This window comes from Bombus vosnesenskii, unplaced genomic scaffold, assembly GCF_011952255.1.
Source record: "Bombus vosnesenskii isolate JDL3184/JDL3185 unplaced genomic scaffold, Bvos_JDL3184-5_v1.1 scf7180000013264, whole genome shotgun sequence".
Taxonomy (NCBI): Eukaryota; Metazoa; Arthropoda; class Insecta; order Hymenoptera; family Apidae; genus Bombus; species Bombus vosnesenskii.
The window spans coordinates 5,282,531-5,306,255 of NW_022882924.1; the positions used below are offsets into that span (position 1 = coordinate 5,282,531).

Genomic DNA, 23,725 nt, shown 5'->3' on the forward strand with positions numbered 1-23,725 from the left:
GGAAGTTATCGATCGATCGAGAGGTTGTTTAAACTTATAACGACGAGTGCTTTGGATTATCGGCTATCGATGTTGAGGAGAGCAGCGACCCGCGTGAAATACGATTACGAAAGGCCTCGTCCGATTTCGGTGCTAATCTAATCGGAATCCTAGTCACTGTCATTGGGTATAGACTCGAGAACCTAATTTTCCATCGCTGAATTCCAGCTTTGTGCGATTCAGTTCGAGTGGGTGCTCGATATTCGCGACCGCGAAAGATAATTCGCGGCCGTTGTCGGCGTAAAGGCGAGGAGAGTGGCTCCCTTTGAATCTCGTGGCTGAAAACGAAAAAGCCGGAGCTACCGATACAATCACACGCGATTCGGGACGAATCGAAAACGAAAGTCGAGAGATAGACGATATCGAGAGAGCGTACGTCTGTGATGTTTCGCAACGTCGTTGAAACGGTCTTTTCGCTTTGCATGTAAGTGGGATTGGCACAGATTTTTCCAAGGTTTTAACACGGGACAATTTATCGTTCGTTCGATCGATGAAAAAGAAGGTCGAACGAATCTATCGGAGCAAAGAATAAAAGTATCGGAAAGGCTTCGGTCATCTGTAAATCAGTCCGAAAGGGTTACATTACGTTTTCGAGCGATTTCTGTGCGAGGACCGGTGGGTAATCGGTCGGTTGTCGACGGTGCGATTTTCTCGCTGTCGAATTGCGTTCGCAAGAAAGGAACAAATCGAGGTCGATTATCGGTCAAAGGAACTCTTTATTGTACGCGCATTATTAAATTGTATACAATCGCATCCATTCCAAATCTTACACACGCACATTGCTTCTTCTAATAATACTGTGACGGAGGTGTTACAGTTGCTGTGGATATTCAAATTATCTACTAATTAAATAGAGGCAACGTTATAAATAAATTATTGGCCCGCTTAATCTACCGATTAAATTACATTTTTCGCGCGATTAAGAACAATTATTCCGTTGTCTTTACCACCAACACTCCGACGTAATTCTTGGCGTTAAAGCGACGCGTCTCGATAGTATACTAAGCGTGAATAAAGTACAGTCACTGGATCGGTGTCGAATTGGTCTGTTACGGCTGATCTTCGTATCGCGGCCGTTCTGCATCGCGAGTCGCGTTTTTACGTTTGACTTGAAAGCGCGTCTCAAAAGCGAATCAACTCGTAAATTCGTTCTCTTCGGTGTCTGCTACAAAGAAACAGAGAGATTTTTAACGACGAGACAACGATCAAAGTTGTAATAAGATTGAATCCGGAATTGAATCCGTTGGTAGTTTGATCCGGTCCAAGCTTCGATCATCGATAGAGCAAGATAGATGCCAACGTTCGTTCACTTGCAAACGGTGATCCATTCCTCGACGGTACAGTTCTGACATTGCACGAAGCAACACCAGTGAAACTTGCATCTGCATTTTTCGACGCGTCGTTGTCTCACGACGTTGTAACCTCTGCCGCAACACAGGCTGCTGCATCCGTCTCCACCGGAACTGGTCTTGTTGCAGGTCCGACCCGCGGTGCCTGGGATGTCCGCGCTTGGATCCCTCTCGCAAAAGTTTGGAGACTTTTGGTAGTAAAATAGCTGCTTGGCTAGATCTCGCGGTCTTCTCTTGCGTCCTGCTCCGTTTCCGCCGCCGCCGCCGCCGCCACCGCCGCCCGATCCTCCGCGATGTTTCCTCTGCCTCTGGCGATCCGGCCTCCTCCTTCGCGATCCTCTCACTCTGGTCAAAGAGGTCACGCTTCCCAAATCGTTGCTCTGCGCGACTAATACGGCGTTTCGAAAGCGATCCTTGAGCGTTTTCCCGACTATTCGGAAGTCCGGCGCCACTTTCCAGCAGGTCTTGAGCTCGCAGGAACCAGACATACCGTGGCATTTACAGCGCACTTGCATATTGCTCGCCACCGCCTGAAATTTGACCGATTTCCGTGTCGTGATCGAATAATGGGGGGAAAGGGAGGAAGCGAAGTTCGACGAATTAAACGACAATCACGAGGACCGAAGGAAAAAAGGTACGTCGCGACTGTCGACGAACGGTTACGGAACGCGGTTCGGTGTAGCGAGTGCGCGCGGAATGGCCAAGAGTCGCATGAACAGCGGCTGAAGAGAAAGGGGGGCAATTTCTTTTAAACAAAGAGGTGTCGCGTACAAAACAGTTAATGAGTCTACGACTGGGTGGTCCAGCCCCGGGCTTCGTCTTAATAACGTCGAGGCGAGACCGAGCGTGGAGAGGTGCATAGTGGAGAGGAACGGACTGGGCTGTACTTCTACCCCTCCTCTCCACCCCTATTCATCGCTTTCTTTTTCCCTCTCTCGCTCTCCGCTTCGTTTTCTTTCTTTTCGCGTTGCTCTAGCACCAGCAGGCAAGAATCACCGTTAAAACGCGAAGAATCAGCGGAACCTGATGGAACGAACAAAAATACCGGGAGAAGAAGTATATTGTCACGGAATGAAATATTTATCGCGAGAGAGCAAGACTCCGGCAGAAGGAAGACGAATGACAGAGGACAGAGAGGGAGAATGAAAGGGAAGATTAATCAAACGGCTTACCAAGCGGCCAGCTTGATTGTTGTGGAGATTGACCATCGACTGTATATCCCCGGCCCTCTCGCGCGTATCTAGGAACTGTCTCGAGAACTCCATGCCGTAGTCGAGGTTGTGAGAGCAGCCGCCCCACTTCCATTGGGTGCCCCTGGCCTTGGCAGGCGGCTTACCCTTGTAGCTCGACGGGTCGCATCCGCAGGAGAGCAACCGTCCCATGCTGCACGCGCGGGCCACGCTGTGCGCCACCCCAGCTGCGGAAATTGCGAACGCGAACGCGGTTTCCCTGTAACCTGCAACCAACAATCTTTTTTCATTCGATGCTCCCTTTTGCGCGTCGGTAAAGTATCGACGCGATCACGGTTGTCATGGAAGATTAGGTCAACGCGATTAGGAATGATCGTTCGTAGCTTAAAGTCACGATCGATCATCCTTCTTCTAATGCGTACGTTCCTTCGATATCGAACGGTGGTTTTCGTGTACGATGGAAACGAAGGGGAACGCGATCGAGAGACACGCGGACCGGTTAGCAAATTGCCGCTTGTCCACGGTGACGCCGGTCTACGGACGGGAGTAATATACGCAACGCGACAGCGGCGATCACGTTCGTCGCTTCTACCGTGAGCAACGAGAACGCGAACCAGCGGGACACCGTGGAGCCGAGCTTCCGTAGAAGGAGCTTCGGTAGCGAGTTCGACGGATCGTTGGACGGATCGGCCGACAGACAGCCATCAGACGAAGTTCAGAGGTAGATTATTCAGCCGTCCGTCAAAACAAAGCGTGGCCATCAGCAGCGGCGGCCGGCGGGCATTCATTGACTGCATGTATAAACGATCTCACGCTGGGGTTCCCGAAGACGCAATGCCAAACTCTGACTGCGATCACCTCGCCTTCCACTCCATCTCTCGATGTTTTACGTTAATTTTACGCCCGTCTTTTGACCCTCGTTCGATCTCGTTGCAAAGTCGAACGATTTTCGATCGTTCTCTTTGGCTTCGTAGCCGCACACGCTCGACCATCCACGAGATCGAACGAAATCGAGCAAAGTCGAAGCTCGACCACAGAGGAAAGGACCCTGAAGGTGGATTTCGATCGATGCTTGCAGGTAGAATTTGGAAATTCGTCCATCGACGAATAAAAGGTTTAGGTTGGGCCAGTTCGATAAGTAATGCGACGTTAAACGCACTTTTTCTTCGCTGCCTCCAAGGCCTCTCGTCTCCGAAGCGTCGCTGGAGTCGGATTGACGGATGGCCGATCGTCAAACCGCAATGGTGGCTGTCAACTTACAAACGATACGACACACGACTGCCGGTGGGTATGGAATACGCGGTCGAAACTGTCCCTTTCTCCTCGACTGTTCGACAATGCCCACACATTACTCTACCCCACCTCTCAGGCCCAGAAAGAGCTACTCCAATCCGCGAATACCGGGCGGTATTTGCAGTATTCATGAGAACGAGATACCGGGGAGACGCGCTAAAGGCACATTCGAAAGGATTTGTGGTATTCGTTCTCGACACCCGATGAGCCACTGCGCTGTCGTTACGTCGTCCCCCTTCGACAAGCTGCCCTTTTGTCCGTTCCGTTTCGAGACCAGGTTCCGAACGCGACTCGCGTCAAGGCCCGGCCAACAAACTGCGCGTCCAGTTCCACGCGATTTTCAACGGTTCTCTCTAATTTCGCCTGCATCGCGTCGTATCGGATCGCGTCGCGTCCACGAGCGATCGTTTCATCGGGACCATCGTACGAGTCGAGAAACTTTGCGTCGTGATTTCGTCCGACGTTCTCCGAATGTCTCCTTTTACCTCGAAAGATGTTGCGGCGCGGCGCGGCATCGTCTTCGAACGACGGATTCGTGGACGGACCGATCGACCGACAGGACGGATCCGTTTCGGTGAACGAGATCGGACAGCCGGTGCTCGATTACGTCGCCCTTCGTCGACCGTACGAAACCTGGCGACGTTAAAGAGTCGACACCGAGGCAAAGTATCGAGCATACGACGCGACGAGCAGACTTTCTTCCAGATCGTTGTTCCGATAGAAACGTTGACGACGAAGAACGATCGAGGGGCCCCCGGTCGAATTCTGCCGCAGCGGCGGATATCACGTTCTCCGTTTCGAAGGATGATAACCTTCTTCGTTCGGCGAGGACCGGCTTTCCAGTCGAAAGAGAACGAAAACAGCTCTTTATATGGACTCACGGTGGGAGGGGTGGTTGAAAGCTTGCGCTTTATACGGCTATTGGCAGCAACTGTTTTATAATGCAGATAACTGTTGGAGGGCTGCAGCTACTGTAACTGCCGTTGCTGTTGCTTCTGCTTGTGCTGTTCGGTGGTAAGAGGAGCACAGGGGACTCGTAATAAATCCTCCACGGGGAGTTGTACGTCTCTTGTGTCGGACAGTGGAGAAGCCGAGGTGGAAGGAAGAAGAGAACGAGGCTGAGGTGCACAACAGAGGGCCACGCTGCCTCTTTACTCTTCGGCTCTTGACGCAGGCACGCGGTGACGGATGGCGCACAGGCCTTACCCTGCTACCCTGTGTCAAGCCCAAATCACTGTTTAGATAACTCAATAGATAGCGTAGCGGGTACGCGCACTCGGTAATGTTTACGGGAGCGTGTGCCTTCTTCTTCGTCGCGTCGTTTCGACTTTAACGCTTGTCTTAACCCTTCTGTTACCAACTCTCGACTCGTACTCTTTTGACCTTAATATCAACGATCCAGTAGCTTTTTATACTCGATTATGCCGGAGGCAGGCGAGACTTTACGTTTTCGCTATAGCCATCCGAGCCGTAAAAATTTGTCAAATGTCTCGGTTGGAGAAACAAAATTTCGTCGAAGAGATTGACAAAATTTAGACCTCGTTTCGAGACGATCTTGCCGTATTTCGGATTGTAAATAGCGTTGCTGTTTCTGGCGAGCAAGCGAACGGTGCGTAGCGCGCCTTGTGTGGGCCTGTGGGTCAGAAGAAGGCCTCTGGGACGGAAGAAGAGAAAGAAGAGGACCGTTTCGTGTACATTTCATAATACATTAAGTCGTTTTGCCGGGGTTTAACGAATACGTGGCAAAAGTGAGACGTGCCGAAGGACAGGACGAGAGAGAGAGGAGGCGAAGAGAGAGGCAACGGGGCGAGCTGGAGTCGAGAGGATGAAAGAAGAAGCAACGAGAGGACCGTGTCCGAGAGATTTAACGACGCGCGTTCTCTTCGAGATACGTAGCCAGCACGAATTTGACACGGTGGATTTCTCGAACGACCGCGGACCCTCACCTGGCCACCGATGTCGTTTCTTAAAAAGCTGGAACCGTTGGTAATGGCGAAGTACGGGCCGTTTCTCGGAAGCTGCTGCCCTCTGACTTCGAAGTCGAACTCGAACGACGATCGACCTCCTTCGGTCTTTCCTCGAAAATTGGCCCGCAAGCCGACCAACGATCGGAAGAGCACTTGCTTCGCGTCGACTTTCTTTCGTCGAAACTTTGAAATTTGGAGAACGAGCGCGAGTCAACGCGCGTCTCGAGTCGTCGCGTCGTTTGAAATAACTCCGGAAAAAGTTGTGGAATCGACACCTTTTGTTGACCGGTGAGCAAAAAAAGGTGTACCGATCCACGGAGACAGATAACGAGAAGACAGACGTGGCGGGCACCGAGATCGTGGCTGCGGACGATTTTAAGCTTTCAGGTCAGGTGCGCTCGATGTCGCGCTCTCGCGCACTCGTCCGACACGATATATGTTTCCTCTTTCGACGCACGTACGCGCCACGACGAATTTATATGTCACACTGGAATAGGACAGTCGAGGGGCAATCTCTTTTCTTCTCGTCTCGGCCGGTCTCTTCTCCTGCTCCCGCTTGTGGATTTGGGACAGGTTCTCGGAGCTGGTCGCAACCAAGGCACACACATCGTATTCTGATTTAAGGAAGCATGTCCGTCTCTCGCCTACGCCGGTTCGTCGACGTCAACGACGTCGTAAAAGATTTCACCTTTTCCCCGGTTTCCGAGGCTCGATCCGCTCCGAGTAAGAGAGACCGTGCTTCACCTATGTTCGCGGCCATTTAAACTTTTTTAGGTCGTGCGACGTTTCGTCGTTGTGTATGACGCGCGCGCTCGCGATCCCGCTTCTCTCTTACCTCTCTGAAAGAGTACGCTGCTCTGCTGTGTTCGGATTCTAGGCGTCAGAGTCGAACAGTTCCACCTATGCCACATGAACTGATGCTGACACTCGTCTATCGCCATTTGCAGCCCTTTGATCGCAGCCACCGTCACGTCCGGATTTCTGTTGCATAGCTCGCGTTGCTCCTTCGTCACTCCTGGAATACCGTTGCAGACGACGGCATCGCCGCTCACCCAATCGTCTACGGAGTTGCTCATTAAGCAGGTTGCGCTGCAAATCAAACGTAAATTTACCAATTAAATTCGAATTCGCGCGGAGATGGTCGGTTTTTCGTGAATGCGGTCGCGCACGATCCTTTGAGTGATTCTGCTTCCAGGGAATTTAGCCGAAGGCATTCCTCGTACTTATGGCACGCCGCAATCTTCTTTCGATCCCTCGTTTCGCTCTCTGCAACTGTGTTACCACGTGTTCACCTCTGTTATCGAATTGCCGATCGTGAACGCGGCTGCTTTTGGATTCATCGTTGATTAATCGAACTCTGCCTTTAAGTAGCCCAAACGTAAAATTATTCTACAACCGCTTTGCGCCGATATCCTTTCGGACCGAGTTCGTTGCACCGCGCTCGCGCTTTAATACGTACTCGCGTGCATCTAGCACTCGTCGTCTGCTTTCCATTAGACAATTTTACGAGGCCGGGGTCAAAGATGCAGATAGCTCTCAAAGAACCAGCCGAATATCTGCTCGTCTTTTTCATGGTTCGTATCCCTACATCGTATCGGTCGTTTCGGTTGCTACCCTTTTTCCAGCCCCCATTCGTTCTGTGTCCTTTCGCATCGTCGCGATAACGCCATTCGTATCTCGGAAGAAGAGCTCTTAAAGCCTTATCTTAAGCGTTAGCTTCTATCTAGCGGTGTTTGGCGTTACCAAACACCCGATGTTAATTAATTTCCACGTGAAATGCGACCAAATGGAAAGTATCGCGAGTACTTTGGAACGTACAAAGTCGATGGAGAAAGGCGCGACGTTTCGTCGAATGTTCGTTCGACGAGGAACGAGGACGGTAACGCGTCCCGTTGCAGCGACGGAAGAAGAGATTTAGCTGTACGTCGTGGAGTCGGTTTATTCGTTGGTGACCGGTCGATGTGGTCAATTTTTTTGCGGAGGGATTTTCGGCGTCTTTCGGAGTCTGGAAGGATGTCACGGACGGGTGCAAGATTCTCGGTGGGTCGGTTATCTGCGGGTACAAATTAGTCGACGAGCTTCTCCTAAAGTAAAAGCTGTGTATAGCACCCGCGCGAACGTGGAAAAGAGAGAAAAGAGACGTATAAAGGGATCTCGGAGGACAAAAGAAAAAAGAAGAACGTATCCAGAGGATGCGGACGATGCGGCGAAGGTGGTGGCTGTGGTGGTGGTGTGTTGTCGGTGGCGAGGAGAAGGTCCTGGCAGCTCGGTTTCTACGTAGTGTGGGAAAGGACGGTGGAGGAAGACCGAGATTTTAGGGTCGCAGAGGTTATTGAGGGCTCCCATTACCGATACACCGTTGCATCGCTGTTATCTTTCGCGCTATTGATGATCTACCGAAAGCAGATTAATGATCTTTACTTCTCGAAACAAATTACCAAAGACATCGCGTACCTGTGCCTGTCTGACCGAGTCCAGGGATTCCTCCCGTTACCTTTCCTCTCCATTACTCCTTTGTTGTTTCTCATTTTTACCCTTCCTCTTTTTCGCCCGTGTCGTGGCACGGGAAAACAAATAGGACTTTGGACTTTTATCTTTCGGCTCGCACCGTACGTATCGTACGTATGGTAGACGCGTACGTATCGAGGAAATATGTAATAAGGAGGAGAGAGAGGCTGATCTCCCTCGGTTCATATCTTCGGATCGTGTTCTCCGAACTCGTGGGAAATCGTCGAGCAAATCAAAGGTCGAAGACGCGAGAGCGCGTCCTGCATTTTTGCAATGATCCAAGGGGTCGCCGAAGAATCCAAGATGGCGTCGGTGATGCACGTGTTTTATTTAACTTGTTTGCAAGGAAACGGACGAGAGAAAGAGCGAGAGGGGCATGGAGAGAGAATCACGGAACGGAATTTCGCGTTTAATGGAGGTATACCCGCGGAGAGAGAACTCGTTACGAGTGACTCGCGAGAATTCCTGCGGCAGATATCGAATCGCTTTGCTTGTCTTATTTTCGCGCAAAGCGAATGGGTCGCCTCCACCGGTTGGTCGTATCGCGTCCCGATGTTTTCGGTCGATCGCCGGTTCGGAAGCCGCGTCGAAGCGACATCGGTGAAAGACGGCGAAAGTGCGTCGAGAGGATGCAGACTGAACGGACGAAAGGGACGAGGGGAGACGTATTCTATACGGTGTCGAGGGAAATTGGTGTAACAGCGACTGAGTGTTAAGCGGCCGTGTCGCGCAAACTGGTTTATCGGGCATTACATCACGGGAATTATTCGCGATGCCGTAATTCAATGCCGTTCCGTAAATACGTCGAAGCGCACGCGTACCTATATCTACGCGCGTGCATGCTAGCAGCGTGTCGGTGCACGTACGGCCTTGTTCCCGGATGCTGTTTGTAATTATTTACGAGAAGCCGCGTGGGCACGAAGGAGAGTACGCCGGACGCTTCGTAGTGGTCGGACCGCGCCGTACCTACGCCTGTAGGCACTTCTATCTCAAAGACACAACATTGTCACAGATAGTGGAGAATGTTTGTCGTTTCGTGTACCGAGGACAAGAGCGAATCGTATTCTTGGAAGTAACCGGCGGAGGAATTTATCGCGATTCCTGGAACTATCCTCCGCGTTTAACTCCGCGTTCCGGAAAATGGCCGATTTCCTCCGCTGTTCGTTTAAAGGATGTTGGTCACGCGAAACGAACCGACCACCGAGCGCCCCTTTGGCCAAAGAAAGATTCGATTAGAGCGTGCAAGGCGTTCGACACAGTGCCAGCCAGTATCGAAGAGGTATAATGAAGATCGCAGCGGGATCGTTCGTTGTTCGTGGCACGGAGCTGCTTGAAAGGGCCTATTTGCACTCCGTCATTGTACTCTGCTCCGAACCGTCGATGCGACCGCCGTCGAGACGAAGCGTCTCTATTGACAGATTTTTTCTGTAAGAGATGGAATGAGAAGAGGAGCGGAGAGAACGAGCAGGAGGATGAAATCGGAGTCGCGTTGTCACCGGGTTTGTCGATTCTTACCAACCGATTGTACGCGACCGTCTCGAATTATCGTCTCCTTTATCCCTCCGTTCTTTTTTCCTTCTCTTCGACGTCTCGTAGCACTTACTTTTGTCGTTTCACACCTCTTTTGTTCTCAAAGTAAATACGATTCACAGCGATGACTCTATCGTGTATCACGTAGGAGAGGTAAGGGCAGCGGGCGAGTTTCGCGAGATCAAAGACAGATTCGCATCTGTGTTCAACGTCCAATTTATCTTGCTGCGGTATGCGGTATACGATGACCGTGGCCCGGTCTAAAATAAATAAATATTCTCGATCGAAGCTGAAACCTCGACGGGACGATACAAGATATCGAACGGAAATGATCTTGTTCGCGAGTCGAACACGCGGTACGATGATTATAATAACAAATCAAGCAGGATAAGATAAAGGGGACGAATTTCGGCGCAGGCTTCACTTACCGACGATTCTCGAAGAGAATCAGCAACAGGGCAATGGTGGGTCCGATTCTAATGGCGATCCTAGACGGTGGTCCTTCGTAGACGCGTCCTGATCGAGAAGGAGGCATCCTGTCATCGCCCCGAGGACGTCTCTTATTCTTTGCGCGGTTTGCCCACTTTAAAAGAGTCGAGTGCGACCCCTCGTCCAAGGCTGCACACCCCTAGCACCCGAACGGAAGAACCCCTCGCTCGAGAGACGACGATGCCGTCTCTCTTTCTTTCTTTTCCTCTGTTTCTGTACGGTTTTTTTTTTCGAATCCCTCTCCTACTCTTCGTCTCCCGTCTCTGGCGCGGTGCCTGTGATCAGCAGCCTGGCACGCGTCGAGGACTCCTCCTCGCCCCGGGCACCGGCGCTTCTGCTTTGACGTTCCGTACGATTCGAGAGCTTCCAGCTTCGCCGCTTCGAGGGGTCGCTCCGAAAACTACCCCGGGACAATATCCTCGATGACGATCGAACGGTTCGTCGACCGACCACCGTAGATTTTCACCCCGTTCTCTTCGTCCTTTCTTTTCCTTCTCCTCTCTTTCCCGTTCCTTGGTTTCTCCGCTACCGGAAGTAGTTTTCGCTGATTCTCGAGGTACGATAGTCGATCACCTTTGGTCTACGAACGTCGTTGCTTCTTCTTTCTTGTCTTTGGAGAAAAAATACTGTTGGTATCGATCGAAACACGAAAATACCTTGTCTGTTTCGTCTTCCGAGTCGCTTCGACGAGTTCTCGTTCTCGTACTTCACTGACACTGCTGTTGCGATCGTCGCGAACGTAGCACCGATACGTCGTCGAGATTAAACATGTTAGCGCAACTCCCTTTTCCGCGATCGATCTAGCCCCGTGGATATTTCACATCCCACGAAACGAGAGGACACTTCCGGATCCGAAGGAAGAACGACGAAGAACCGTTTATCCTCGGCCGACGACGAAAACGCCCGTCGCGACACCCTTGTTCGCCGCGCTCGCTCTCACATATCGTGGCATCCTGTCAGTGATGCTCGCACCCTCCACAACGTCGAGTACTAGTTCTGTTATGCGGATCCGCGTTTCTTCGAGATATTGTGTCTGATTTCTCGATTCGAGCTCGGTGTTGTCGAGGCGTGGACCGGACGCGCAAACGTGCCGAAGAAAAAGAAGAAGACCGACGGCGGTTCGGTACTTCCGGTGTGTGCGCGCGTTCACGGCGAAGTGTCAAGCTCAAATAAAAGAAAAGTCGCCCTCCGGGATCTCTTTCTCCTCCCACGCACACATCCCCCTCCTTCGGCTTGCTTTCCTCTTCCACCGTTGGTCTGGTTCGTTCTCTCTTTCTCTTACTCGCGCGCGTACCACCGTGGCTATCGTTTCGTCCGTGTAAACAGTCGAATAGCAAACTTCCCGTGGTCGCGTTATGCGGCGGCGACGACGACGACGACCATGATGACAACGATGACAACGATGACAACGACGACGATGACAACGATGGCAACGACGACGACGACGACGACCGAGCGCGCGCGTGTCGTCCAACGATCGGCCGTCGCGTTGGTATGTTCCGAGGCGAAGGAACGTTGCTTCGACGACTGTGTCGCTTGGAATCGGAGAAACGGTCACCGGCGCGCGGATTAACGCGGAAAAGAGTGGCGAGGTCGAGAGGAGCCGAGAAAAAGAGAAACGAGAAGGGGTGGAAAGAACGGAAGGACGTGGTATGCGATAAAAAGGAAATGGAAAAAAAGAAACGTGGGGTCCGCGCGAACACGGCGAAGAAGGAGAGGAAGGGAAGAAGAGCGTCGATGGAAAGGAGTAACGAAGGGTGAAACCTTGGAGATCGAAGAGAGGGAGAAGGGCTGCTCGATAAACCGAGACCGGACCGCGATAGCGAGCGCGATGGCCGAAGATTCGCGAGAAAGAGACCACGCAGGACCACGCACTTTCGTTGTCCCTGTGTTCCTGCGTTCGTTATCCCGACACGCTACTGCGAGCCAAAGAAGAGATGGACAGAATCTGATGATTCCACCTCCGTTCAAGCCCGACGAGGAGCTGTCAGGGAGATCGGTCTGTCTATGATGAACTCGGTGCGCAGTGCGCGGCTACGGGGGCCCTCCTCGCCCTCCCATAGGGAGAGAAAGGAGAGATAGGGAGCGGTAGGCACGAAGAAACCAACTACCCCCCCACCATAACCACCACCATCTAGACACGACCACCACTACCGTCGGCCACCACCCTGAGATTCAAACCGAGAGACGAGGACGCACGATCGCAAGTGAAACTACCAACGGAGATGGAAAGACGCGCGAGACCGAGGGACCGACATCGACAGAGACGAACCGAGACGGAGCGCAGAACGAACCAGAGATGGACGGAGAACCTGAGAAAGAAATAGAATGAGATGGTCAAACGGAGGAGAGCCCGTAGGCTGCTTCTGCATCTCCCTCTCTTTCCTCCCACTTTCGACCATCCTTTTCCCTCCGATTCTCTTTACGTCTCTCTTCTCTCTTCGTTCCTCTTCCTCCCACTGCCCTCTCTCTTGCCCTCTTTCCCTCTTTCTCGAACGATTGCCTGAAAACGCCTCTTCGCGGACCAACAGGTATTTCGCGTCGACGATCCGATTGTTTTACACCTTGCCACTTCCTCTCTTTCTCACACCGCCGCCACATCCGTGAAACGTCGTTGGTTCGCGAAATCGATCGTTAAAGTCGTTCCTTCGCGATGATGATTCACAACCGTGTCCGCTGCGACGATTCATCTGCGAACGTTCGTTGGGAATTACGCGCGCTCCAACGACCGAACGCCACACTTCTGTTCCTCCTTTGCCAAGAGGAAGGAAGAAGAAGGAGAAAGAGCGGAAGACAGGACGGAAGGAAGGAAGGAAGGAAGGAAGGAAAGAAGAAAGGGAGGTTGCCCTTGATCACGTGGCAGGAAAAGTAGGAGGAGCGAACTTCCCCTACCTGGCATCCCTTGGAGGATGCTCAATCGGCATAATTGAGGTTTATCTCGTTCCCCGACTCCGCTTTCCGCCTACTCAACCCTGCCGTTTGTTTCCCTCCCGTTCTTCGCTCGTTTCCGTGCAATTCTGTTACGCGCGCGCACATTCCGCTGAATCGCGCGCAGGGGTTGCGCCGTTCCTTCGTCGCTAAAATACTTCTAGTTACTTCCTCGACGGAAGCGAAATCCGCTCGTGCATCGTCCGTGCACCCCGTATCCAAATGAAAGGGAATCGACGACACGCGGACTCCTACGTTTCACCTACTTTTACCGGCTCGGCTGGCCATCGCGTCTCTTCTTCGCTCGCAGGCAATCGTTCGCAGCCAATTAGCCAGGCTTTCGATAGAACGGTCGACGAACGAACATTCGTCTCGGTTTCGCGATTACAAGGGATGAAGTGAGGGAACTCTCGACTCCCCCTTGGATCCACGTTTCCGTTCCCCTCCGTTCCACCTTTGACCAGTCCTTTGTCCTTTTTCCTCTATCGTTCCTTCGGTTCGATCGTGTCGGTCGAAGAGCCGATTTCACGGACGTGGTCGCTGAGCTGGCAATTAGTCGCAACGACCCCGTTCACGTTGCTCCGGCATAGTTACCCCAACGTGCCACGTGGTCGAAGATCAAACGACATCCTGAATCAAAGCGTACTCGGTCGGGGTCTCCAGAGGATCGCCAGAAACGCGGATCGAAACGCATGGAACTCGTTTGACGATGCTCGTGCCGCGATTTACCTCTGTCTAATTAGAATTCATGTTCGTCCGCGATAAACGGGAACGCGCCGCTTCGCGATCGAACGAGAAACGAGAAACGTCGGCGAGCGTGAACCTCTCTAACTATCGTATCGGTTTTCCTGTTTTATCTCGTACGGTACTCTGCCGTTTGTTCGCTCGTCATTCGTCCGCCTAAGAAGATAACGGTGATTCAACGAAACTCGCGCGATTCCGCGCGCCACGATAGTCTTTAGTCGTAGCGAGTCGTAGCGATCGGAGGTCGAACGAGACGTCCGATCATGCGGGAATCGGAATCGTAGTCGAGGGAAAAGGAAAGTCCGTCTCGAATGCCTCGTTCGCTCGGGGGCAGCTCGACGTTCTCCGAGTAAATGAATTTCGTAGTCGTGCAGTCGCGTACTTCTCGGCGAGCGATATCGTTAAAAAGTGTTTGTCGGGGCACGCGGGCCGATGCGCGATCCGATTTTTGTTGTTCTTGCACGCAAGAGCCAACGACCACGTTCCATTCGTTTGGTAGTGGACGCTCATTGCCGAGCCAGGTACCTCACTGCGATAAGATCGTTCGTGCTTCCAGAGGAGTTTCTCCTCCTTCTCCGTTCCTCCGCTTTCGCCGACTTCTCTCTTTCTTCTTGAATCGTTCTCCCTCTCCTTTTCAACGTGTACCCTCTGTCATCCTATCTGGGTGCATTACTTATCGGACTATCGAGTGTCCTGACCATGATCTTGGCACGCGAGCGGCGATACCATCGAACCACTCGATCATCCTATCGCCGTGCAATGCGCCCTGGTGCACTGCTGCTCGGAAGCCTAATTGGCCGGCGTTCAAAAAGGGGTACAAACCCTCTCTCACTTTCTCTCTCTGCCCCGCGTTCTTCCTTCCTCTTTCTTTTTCTTCTGTTTTTTCTCCCTATTTAACTTGGCTCTCTCGTTGCTCCGCTTTGCGCAAGAACGCGTCTATTTATGAGTTTCGTCGTATTTGATCTCACGTACGTTGGGTACTACGATTCGAGCGTAACGTTGGCGGAAAGAACACTACCGCCTGGTCGAGCGTCGTTCGCGTGTCACGCTCTCGCTCGTGTCAGCCCCTTGGAGGTATGAAAATCCCGATAAACGAATTATCTGTCACCGCGAAGGGTATCACGTACTTATCTCGCTTTCTTTCTCAACAGTCTCGCGCGTCTAGTTCCACTGGTCGACCTCCTCTCTACTGTAATTAGTTTCCCCCCTTTCGACCGATTTTACAAACGCGGTCCGGCTGATTCGTCAGAGACGCGTTTCGCTTCGCTTTTCGTGCCAGAAAAACGATCACGTTTCGAGCGTGATAATCGATCGATTCCCGCACGGCGTGTCACGACTCGTTTCCACGAGACGAGACGAGGTCCAGGTCTTTTTCGATTCTCGATTGATTGAGACGTCGATCGGTTAACCGAGCGAGAAATCCCTAACGAGAAGCGCGGAGAAAGCCGCGCGACTTATCGTTTTGCCATCACGAGCCGACGATCGCGCCAACTATAAACGGCGCGTTCATTGTTCGCTATGGATCGGTTCGAAACGAGAGCGTAGCCGGACCCGATTAAAAGATACGCCGTGTCGGCGCGAGAGAAGCCTAGCAATTCCAGCGATCCGCTCACCATGGAAACGGTGGAAGCTGTGGGAGCCGAGACAGAGAACTGTCCGGAATGTTTTAATAATATGCATTCCTGCCGGGTGAACGCCGAAAGCTTCTCGGGGGTTGCATTGTACCCTTCGCAGCCTGCTTTACAATAACTATGATATAATTAACCAGCTATTTTTCTCGGCCGAAAGAATGCGTGTTTGTCGAACAACCACGACAATGATTCGAGCGTAGGTTTGTAAAGGTAACGCGATACATTTATGGAAGCGATATTAAAAAGGGAAGAAGAATAAGAAGAGGGAGAGACAGAGAAAGAGAGGAAAAGGGAGAGAGAGAGAGAGAGTGAGAGAGAGAGAGAAGGCAGGTCGAAAAGGAACACGGTAGAAGGAAAGTCGAACTCGTCTGAACGCCCTACTTCCTATTGCGTTTAAGGACGAACATTGTGCGCTTTGACGAACGCATCCGAGGACGAATTTACTGGATGCTCGACCGGCCCCGTCATTAAGTATTATGTCGTAGAACGGTGCGTCAAGTGAGCGCAACACCCACGTTCCATAGAAGAAAGAAGAGAGAAAGGTGCGTGCACGTCGTCGTTACGCCCCCATCCTTTTAACGAGCTCGTTGCCTTGTTCTTTGCGATTATTTCGGTACGGAGCGTACCGTGGAGGAACGCGTACGATGAAAAGGTACGTCCGCAGTGATGCGGGGAACCGACCGGAAAAGAATCGAAGAGGTGTTCCCGGGGAGAGCGAAGCGGCGCGGCGCGTCCACCGTCCCGGGAACGAACGATTTCGTTCGATCGCGACTCCTCGTTTGACCCAGATTCCCGCGCTACTCCATTCGCTGTTGTGGATCGTGGACTCGAGAACCGGTAGGAATGGGTTTCGCGATCACGATCTCGGGCGAAGGCGCGCAAAACGGCCGACGTGAAAGGGCAGCCCATTCATTCGAGTACGAAACACGTCGTTGAACGGCTGTCGATCGAGAGACGTTTTTCTTTCTTCGGAAACGATGCGTGCCGAACAGGGACGGGTGGATCGTCCAGCCCCCGAAGAAAGGATCTTCCCGGTATTTTTCGCTGGCGCGATTTCGAAGCTATTGCAGGATGAGCAGCAGCGCTGGTCAAAAAGATATCCGTTTCAAAATGGTAACGCTCGATCGCACGATCGACCAAGAGATACCGAACGCGGATGATCGGCTATCGTTTCTGTTAAAAGCCACTTGTTGAAGTGCGTTCGGGCATGATCGATTTGCCGGCTAAAAGTAGCTCCCGGATAATCTGCTTTCGAGGATCATAGGCGTTCCAACTGTTTATTATTCGCCAGTACGAGCCTGTGCTTGCTCGCATCTCGCTGAAAAACTCGAAAAGAACTCGTTTGTTCCCTGTGCTCTCGTGCGTATCCAGACGCACGCATCTGTAAAATGTCCCGACACTTCAAAGAAGTTTTACCCAAGCAGCAACTAGAAAATACGGCAACTATCGGCTTCGGTTTTCCAACCTTTCGCAAAACGTTGCCCGGTGTTGCTTCTTTTGCACCGGCTCGTCTCGCGGACAATGCCGCTTTCGATACGGAACAGAGTACTTCGTTGTTGCCGGGTACGTCCAGAGGCCGATACGCGTCGATTCAGCGTAATGACTTAAGAGGATAAGAGGATCTCGATGAGAAGAGATCGCTTCCGAGTTTCCCATTGTTCTCGTCGTTTGTATCTCGGCCTGGACGCGCGTAACGAGCTACGTTCCACTCGATGGATGTTTTTCGCACAAAGCGATCCTCGATTATCGACGAACGCGAAGGAATTTTCAAAGTGGCCGATAAACGACAGCGTGTGCGAAGAAAGGCGGTGGCTCGGACGAGGTTCGAGCATTTCAGCGGAGGTAGACGGAGGGATAGGAAATGGCGTAGCTGAAAATAAGGAGCATCCACGGATGAGGAATGGTAGCCAGAGTGATCGAGGGAAGGCCAGAGAGGCGATGGGCCACCATGCTCGCCTATTATGGCAAAGGAGCCATGGGGATTCGAAGAGTGGCCCTCGACCAACGGCAATTCGAATAAATAAAGAGGGAAAATAAGATATATGCGCGTGGGTGTGGCGGCAGGCGGGACCCAGGCTCATTGCCACCTCCGAAGCTGTCGGATCTCACACTCCCTGTAGATGCGGAGCTATCTTGCCATGCATATGTATCTATGTATGTATGTATGTATACATGTATATAGCTCCGGCTCGATCCTATAGATCGGACAGTTTCCTTCCTTCTCTATCTATTCAGTCAGTCGGCGATTCTTGTCTTTCGATTACCGCTTCGTGACTACAGATTACTCTTTCGTCGATTATATCGTATTATTTCCTGGTCGTTTTATCGAAGTTTCAATTAGGAGGGCGACGGCCAAAGGGATACGTGTATAATTCGAATTAGAACGATGAGAATCGGTGATACAAGCGTGTCCCAAGATCGAGCAGGAGGAAGCCTAATCGTCGATGTTCTACTCGCAGCCAGATCCGATTAGGATCTCGACACCCACGCCGAGATCGTCGAAGAAACGCGTTCCTTTCCTTTAACCCTACTCTCCCTCCGCCCCACTTGTGTTCCCTTTGAATCCCGTTGTTTCTCTTAGTATCTGTAGCGTTGTCTGCATTTAGTTGGTATGTTAAATACGCAACGAAGGGGTACGCAAGAGGTTTCAAAGGAACGTCGAGTAAAACGGAAGGAAGGGGGACCGATAAAACGAGTTTATTGGCTCGTTTGTTCTGGAAGGTGGCGGTTTCTTTGTCGCGACTAGTAACGATCGTTTTACTACCGGTTTCAACGATTAGGGCTATCGTGACGTTTCGCGAATAAAGAGAAAAAAGTAAAGAGAGTCGGCGAATGATTTACCGGTCGTAAACGATCGTAATCAACCCGAGCCCCGGCTTCGAGCCGGTGTATCGACCACTTCGTGGTGTCCGAGAATTACAAAGAGAAATATATTAGTTAATATAATATAGATACTTTATATTTGGCTGGACGACGCGACGATGCAGCGTTTGGCCGGAGATCCCAGTGATGCGCGTTTTTATGCCGCTATCGTGGAAGATTTGGAAAGGCGAACGTCAGCGACTGGGTAAGGGAAGGTGAACGCGAATGCGAACACGGTACGCGAGACTCGCGTCGGAAGACGGGGGTATCCTTTTCTCTGCGTGAACCTTTTTCGATTCGCGACCAGCCGCGAAGACAAGCTGATGAAAATTGATCGAACAAAGAAGTGTTAATTGCGTTATTACGGGCCGAACGGCTTATCGAGCCTTCACCCGTCTACCGAAACGATCGCGATCTTATCGGTTCGCGTCGACCATTGTACGATTATTAAATACGATGATGCGGCTCTATTATCCGAGCGCCGTGCGATGCGATCGGTGAGAGTCGATCGGATCGTAGCCAGTGCCACGAAAGATCGAGAGGAGTATCAAAGTGGCGCGCGGTAGGTCCGTCGTCTCGCCCTACCGTGATTTCATCGCGGACAGATTTCTGTTGCCGGTTAATCCGTTATTCAAAGTATCAACGTTGAAACGCCGTGGCGGTTCGCCGAGTGACGCGTAACGTTGTAATAGCCGATCGCTGGCTGCTTATCGCGAGACGCGTGTTCATCTCCGCGAGTCGTAAACAGCACGAGTCGTTGTTCCTGTTTCGCGATTTCAACGAATCGGACGCGAGACCACCCGCCGATCTACGTGGACAACCAGACTTACGCGTTTCTTCGCAGGCCGCTCGCTGTCGATCGAGATTCACGATTTCTCGATCGACGTTCCAACCACCCGTTGAGTCCCAGGGGACTCGTCCCAGGATTTATCGCGATCCATTCGTTGCACTTGCATCGATTGCAACGATATAACGTAGGTTTTACGCGAATCGGTCTGCGTGCGCGATTTCTTCGCGAACCCTGTCGTTTCTTTTCCTTTCTTTTTGCCGCGTCTCGTTAAACGCATTCCTTCGTATTTTTTCGCCGTCCATTATCGGTCCTCGCGTCAGAGTTACGCGCATTAGCTATCGAAAATTCAGGCGCGGATTCGATCGCGTCTCTGCAAAACGTTGTTACTTTCTCGTCACGCGGCGGTTTATTCTAGATGAAAGGGTTGGTCGGAAGTCGCGTCGTTCGAACGTTCGCGCGCAGACTAATCGATACTTAATCGTGAGGCGCTCTCGAACTCACGTACACGTACACGTGCGTGCAGCACGTGCGAGAAACACGTGTCACGTGCTTGCGACGGCCAGTGAGCACACACGGGGAATACCTATACGTACGCGCGAGCACACGCTCGATCCGAGAGCCGGTTAATTTCTTTCTAGCTCCCCTTCTCTCTCTTTTCGCCGTCTGTTGCCTGGTACAGGCTTTCGCGAAAGAAGTCAAGAGGGACGAGAAACGAGCAACGTTTATTAACGTTTTGTTTGTACATCTCGATTAGAGCTAATCGATCCTCCGGCAAAATGAGGCATAATATAGAGCCGTGGCGGGCTCATAAATACTCATTTGTGCGGGTAGTCGTTGCTCCGTCTCTCTTCCACTTGTTCTTCTACTTTGCTTTGGCTTTCGCTGTCCAGCGACGTTTTCACCACCGCCCAAGTCGACTTCGTTACGCTTATACGGGTGGCGGATTCGGATATATGAATTTGTGTACATAATTAATGAGCGATTTTAGCTCGTAACTATATTTATCGCTGGCTCTCGCAGCAGCTGCCGGGACAGGAGGATTTAATGCGCGATATCTCGTACCTAAGTCGACGAATGACGAACGATACCTGCTTTACGGGACGATATCGAACGTACGGATTAGTTTTACAAACTGGCGTAGCGTTTGTCGGTGCCGGAGACGGAGAAAGGAAAAGAAGGAGCCGAGGTAAGCGTTGCCGAGTACCTAAATCAAAGCGAGTTTCGTTCGTCTGTTCCGACGCGTACGACGCACGCCACGATGTCACGAGAATTGAGCGGTGCTGTGCAGATTTTCTATTTCGCCATGCATCGGGTATGTTGCGGCAAATCGATTGCCCGCGAATCGGACCAATTTGCGATTCGTTGCGGCTACGACGTTTGACCCTTTCCCACGCTACCACCTTCTAGATGAGCAAGAAAGTACGTTTCCAAGTTTCTACTTATCGCGGGTAATGACGTCGTGACTGCGGAAAGCTGACTAATAGGTGCAGAATGGGCGTCCCTTCAGGGGGAACGTTCTTCCCTGAAAGATTACGGAGGAATTCGATAACTCAATCTTCTCTCGGCTAGAGGTCGCAAAACAGCCGAATCATAGATTCGAAGAGAAAAAACAAAGAGACGAAAGCAAGCACCTATGACGAAGCTGTTCTCGCGCGAGATCGCTCGAACGTTGCGTGTAATGCAACCTTAAAGCTCACAATGAGTTGGCCACCTACGGGTATGCAGTCGTAAAAGATGTTTCTCATTGTCTCCAGTCCTGTGGGAACCAATTTTCGTCGAAATCCAGCGAGATAAAGGATTTCATGAATGAAGCCGATCCCCACAGATCCTTTCTATTTTTCTCTCGGTTTCTCTCTGTTATTCCCCTGGATCTTCTCCTTGTATCGCCTATTTTCTCTTTCACCAGCGTTGCGGCTTCCTCGGAACATCTAACGATCGTTTCTAAAGGTGGAGCTTTCTCTCCCCGTCTCTTCTTTTCCCCGCCCTCTATCCTCTCTCTCTCTCTCTCTTTCTCTCTCTCTCGCTCGCTTCTTCGCTTGCCCGATCACTCTTTTTTTTCCATTCGCTGAACCAGCATTATCTTATAATCGACCGAATGATTCTTCTGTCCGCTAGAATGGCACGACCTGCTGAGCGCACGTTTCACTTTTAATGTCTGTGCCCGTGAGAATGAATCCGACCAATTTGACGACTACTTATTCTCGAACGTGGTCTCTCGTCAACGAACGGGAGACCCTCCTTTCTTCCGCGTGCGGATTCCCGACGACGATGCCTCGACGTTGGACGCGTGGTCCAGAAGCAATTCCAGAAGCGAGTGCGCGTTAGAAATTTGGCGAGGAAGGCTAGTGACGACACAGGGAGACAGGGGCGCACGATCGCCGTATTCCGGCGCTCCGTACCGAACAATTCATTTTTGTATTCGGTTCACCTGATCGCGACGTGTGCGGTCCGTGACGTCATAATTCGGGGCCCCTTCGAGGCGTTCCGCCCCCTTAATGCGGGTTCCGACACCTCTCGACTCCGTGATCCAGCACGCACTTTCCCCTCCGGCCCCCGTCCATCACCCTGCATCCCTTTCCATCCCGATCCACGCCGCTTTTTCTCTCCTTCTTCCCTTTCTCTCCCTTTCGGCCGTTTCTTTCTGTGTTTCAGCAGCGTCGAAGGAAAAGAGGAAGAAGCGAGGAAGGCCGGGAAGGCGGACGACGGTGAAAGAGAGGCGAATCGCGTCTCCTCCCTCCCACCGGCTGGTACTGCCGCAGTCTCGTACCCCTTTTCCCTCCTTGCATCTCGCAGTGACCGAAGATGCCTGGACGGTATATACACCTCGAAGGCGGCCAAGGGGGATATAATGGCTCGGCCGGACTTCACACGATGCCGACCGGTACGTCGGCCCCGAGGATGATACGGACCACGGTCAGAGGGAGAGACGAGGACGAAACAACCGCCGGACCTCCGGGGGAGGACTTTGAATCGCGGAAGGAGCTGCTGCCTCTTTCATCCTTGTCCTTCCCCTCGATTCGCTGGAGCTTGGCGACGAATATCGTTCTGCCTCGCAGACCACTCACTCGACTTGGAAGGAATCGAGAGAACGCGAGCACACGGTTGCTCCCGCGAATTAGGAGGGCGCGTCGAGAGCGACGTGTGCGTGTCCCGCGACGGAACGCAAGGCAACCCGAAAATAGATGGAAAGATGGAACGAGGAAAGAAAAGAGAGAAGCGAGAGTGGCTGGAGAAGCTCGAGGAGAGGAAGGAAGATTAGGGTATTCGAAGGCGTCGGAGAGAAGTCGACGGTGGGGCCTCTCGTGCAGAACAGTCGGAGGGTGGGCACCGTTAGCCGGTTTTGTACGAGGAGCCCTCGCCGCTGTCAGCCCGCGGGGGCCTTATTTCAAGACCGTACCGAATCAGGCACGACAATCGCTCTAATATCCACACGAATGCCATGCCTGAGGCCCCCGTGGTCCAACAGGTCCCCTCTACTTCCCTCCTCTGCTCTCCCTTTATACCCTCTATCAACAGCCAAGCCATCTTTACCCACGAGTAAGAGATCTCCCTTGTCTTCCTCCTTTTCTTCTGCCTCCTCTTCCTTCACCTCCTCCTCCTTTCCTTCTTTCTTCTTCTCGCGTTCTTTTTTCATTAACCACACGGTGTCGCCGTACTCGCCCCGGCATTTAATCGTTGCATCTTTCGCGTTTCTCGCAACGCGCCTTGTTCAGCGCAAGCAGGCGCGCGCGAACGCCTCTCGTTGCGTCACGATTTAGTCTCCGTTTCGAAGACGAGTCTATTAACGCTTAATGTATTCCCGAGGGTACGTACACACAGGCGCATTCCTCACGGATCGGATTCCAACTTCCGAGATCGAAGCTGGAAAGCTCTTTTATCCGTTCCGATGAAAGGGACTCGTGCATCGTGGCGCGGCTGATAAACGGATTAAGAACTTTAGATCTAATTGGCCCTCGGGCCGATTGTAAAGGAAACCCTCGCCAGTCTTATTGCCAGCCATCAGATTAGGATTCGTTCGTATATACCCTTCGAAGCTTATCTCTGTTTTAACGTTGCTTCCAAACCTGTCGTGAAACCTGCTTCTATTTACTCGCGTATCCCTTGGGTTTCAATCGTTTTACGGTCCTCTAATCGCCACTTCCGCATACTTGGTCGGCGTTTGGACCCGACGATGGATCGTTATCATTTACGTTATCGCCGTCGTTTCCTTTCCACCGAAAACTCGAAACGTTCGATTTTTCATCGACCGCCTGAGTGTTTCTTTTTTACCTCTCTCTCTCTCTCTCTCTCTTTGCCTTCCTCCTTTCGATCCTCTGGTTCGTCTCGACAAAAGTATTCGGTCGGTACGAGGAGCAGCTTGGAGAGAAATCCGCGGATAAGGCAAGGATATTCAGGCAGGACTGGT

The 23,725-nt window shown here is 51.9% G+C and overlaps 2 protein-coding genes across 2 annotated transcripts in view; one reads left to right on the top strand and one right to left on the bottom strand.

Annotated features, from left to right (window-relative positions):
- LOC117235048 (protein Wnt-6-like) overlaps nt 1-23,725 on the top strand; it is a 54,273-nt gene that overhangs the window by 5,221 nt on the left and 25,327 nt on the right. The gene's annotated exons all lie outside the window — the stretch shown is intronic.
- On the bottom strand, nt 742-11,247 carry LOC117235066 (protein Wnt-10b). Its single transcript, XM_033496744.1, has 4 exons — nt 10,305-11,247; nt 6,674-6,927; nt 2,561-2,844; nt 742-1,918 (listed from the first exon to the last, which is right to left on the bottom strand). The coding sequence occupies exons 1-4, from the start codon at nt 10,409-10,411 to the stop codon at nt 1,346-1,348; spliced, it is 1,218 nt and encodes a 405-aa protein (XP_033352635.1). The 5' UTR covers nt 10,412-11,247; the 3' UTR covers nt 742-1,345.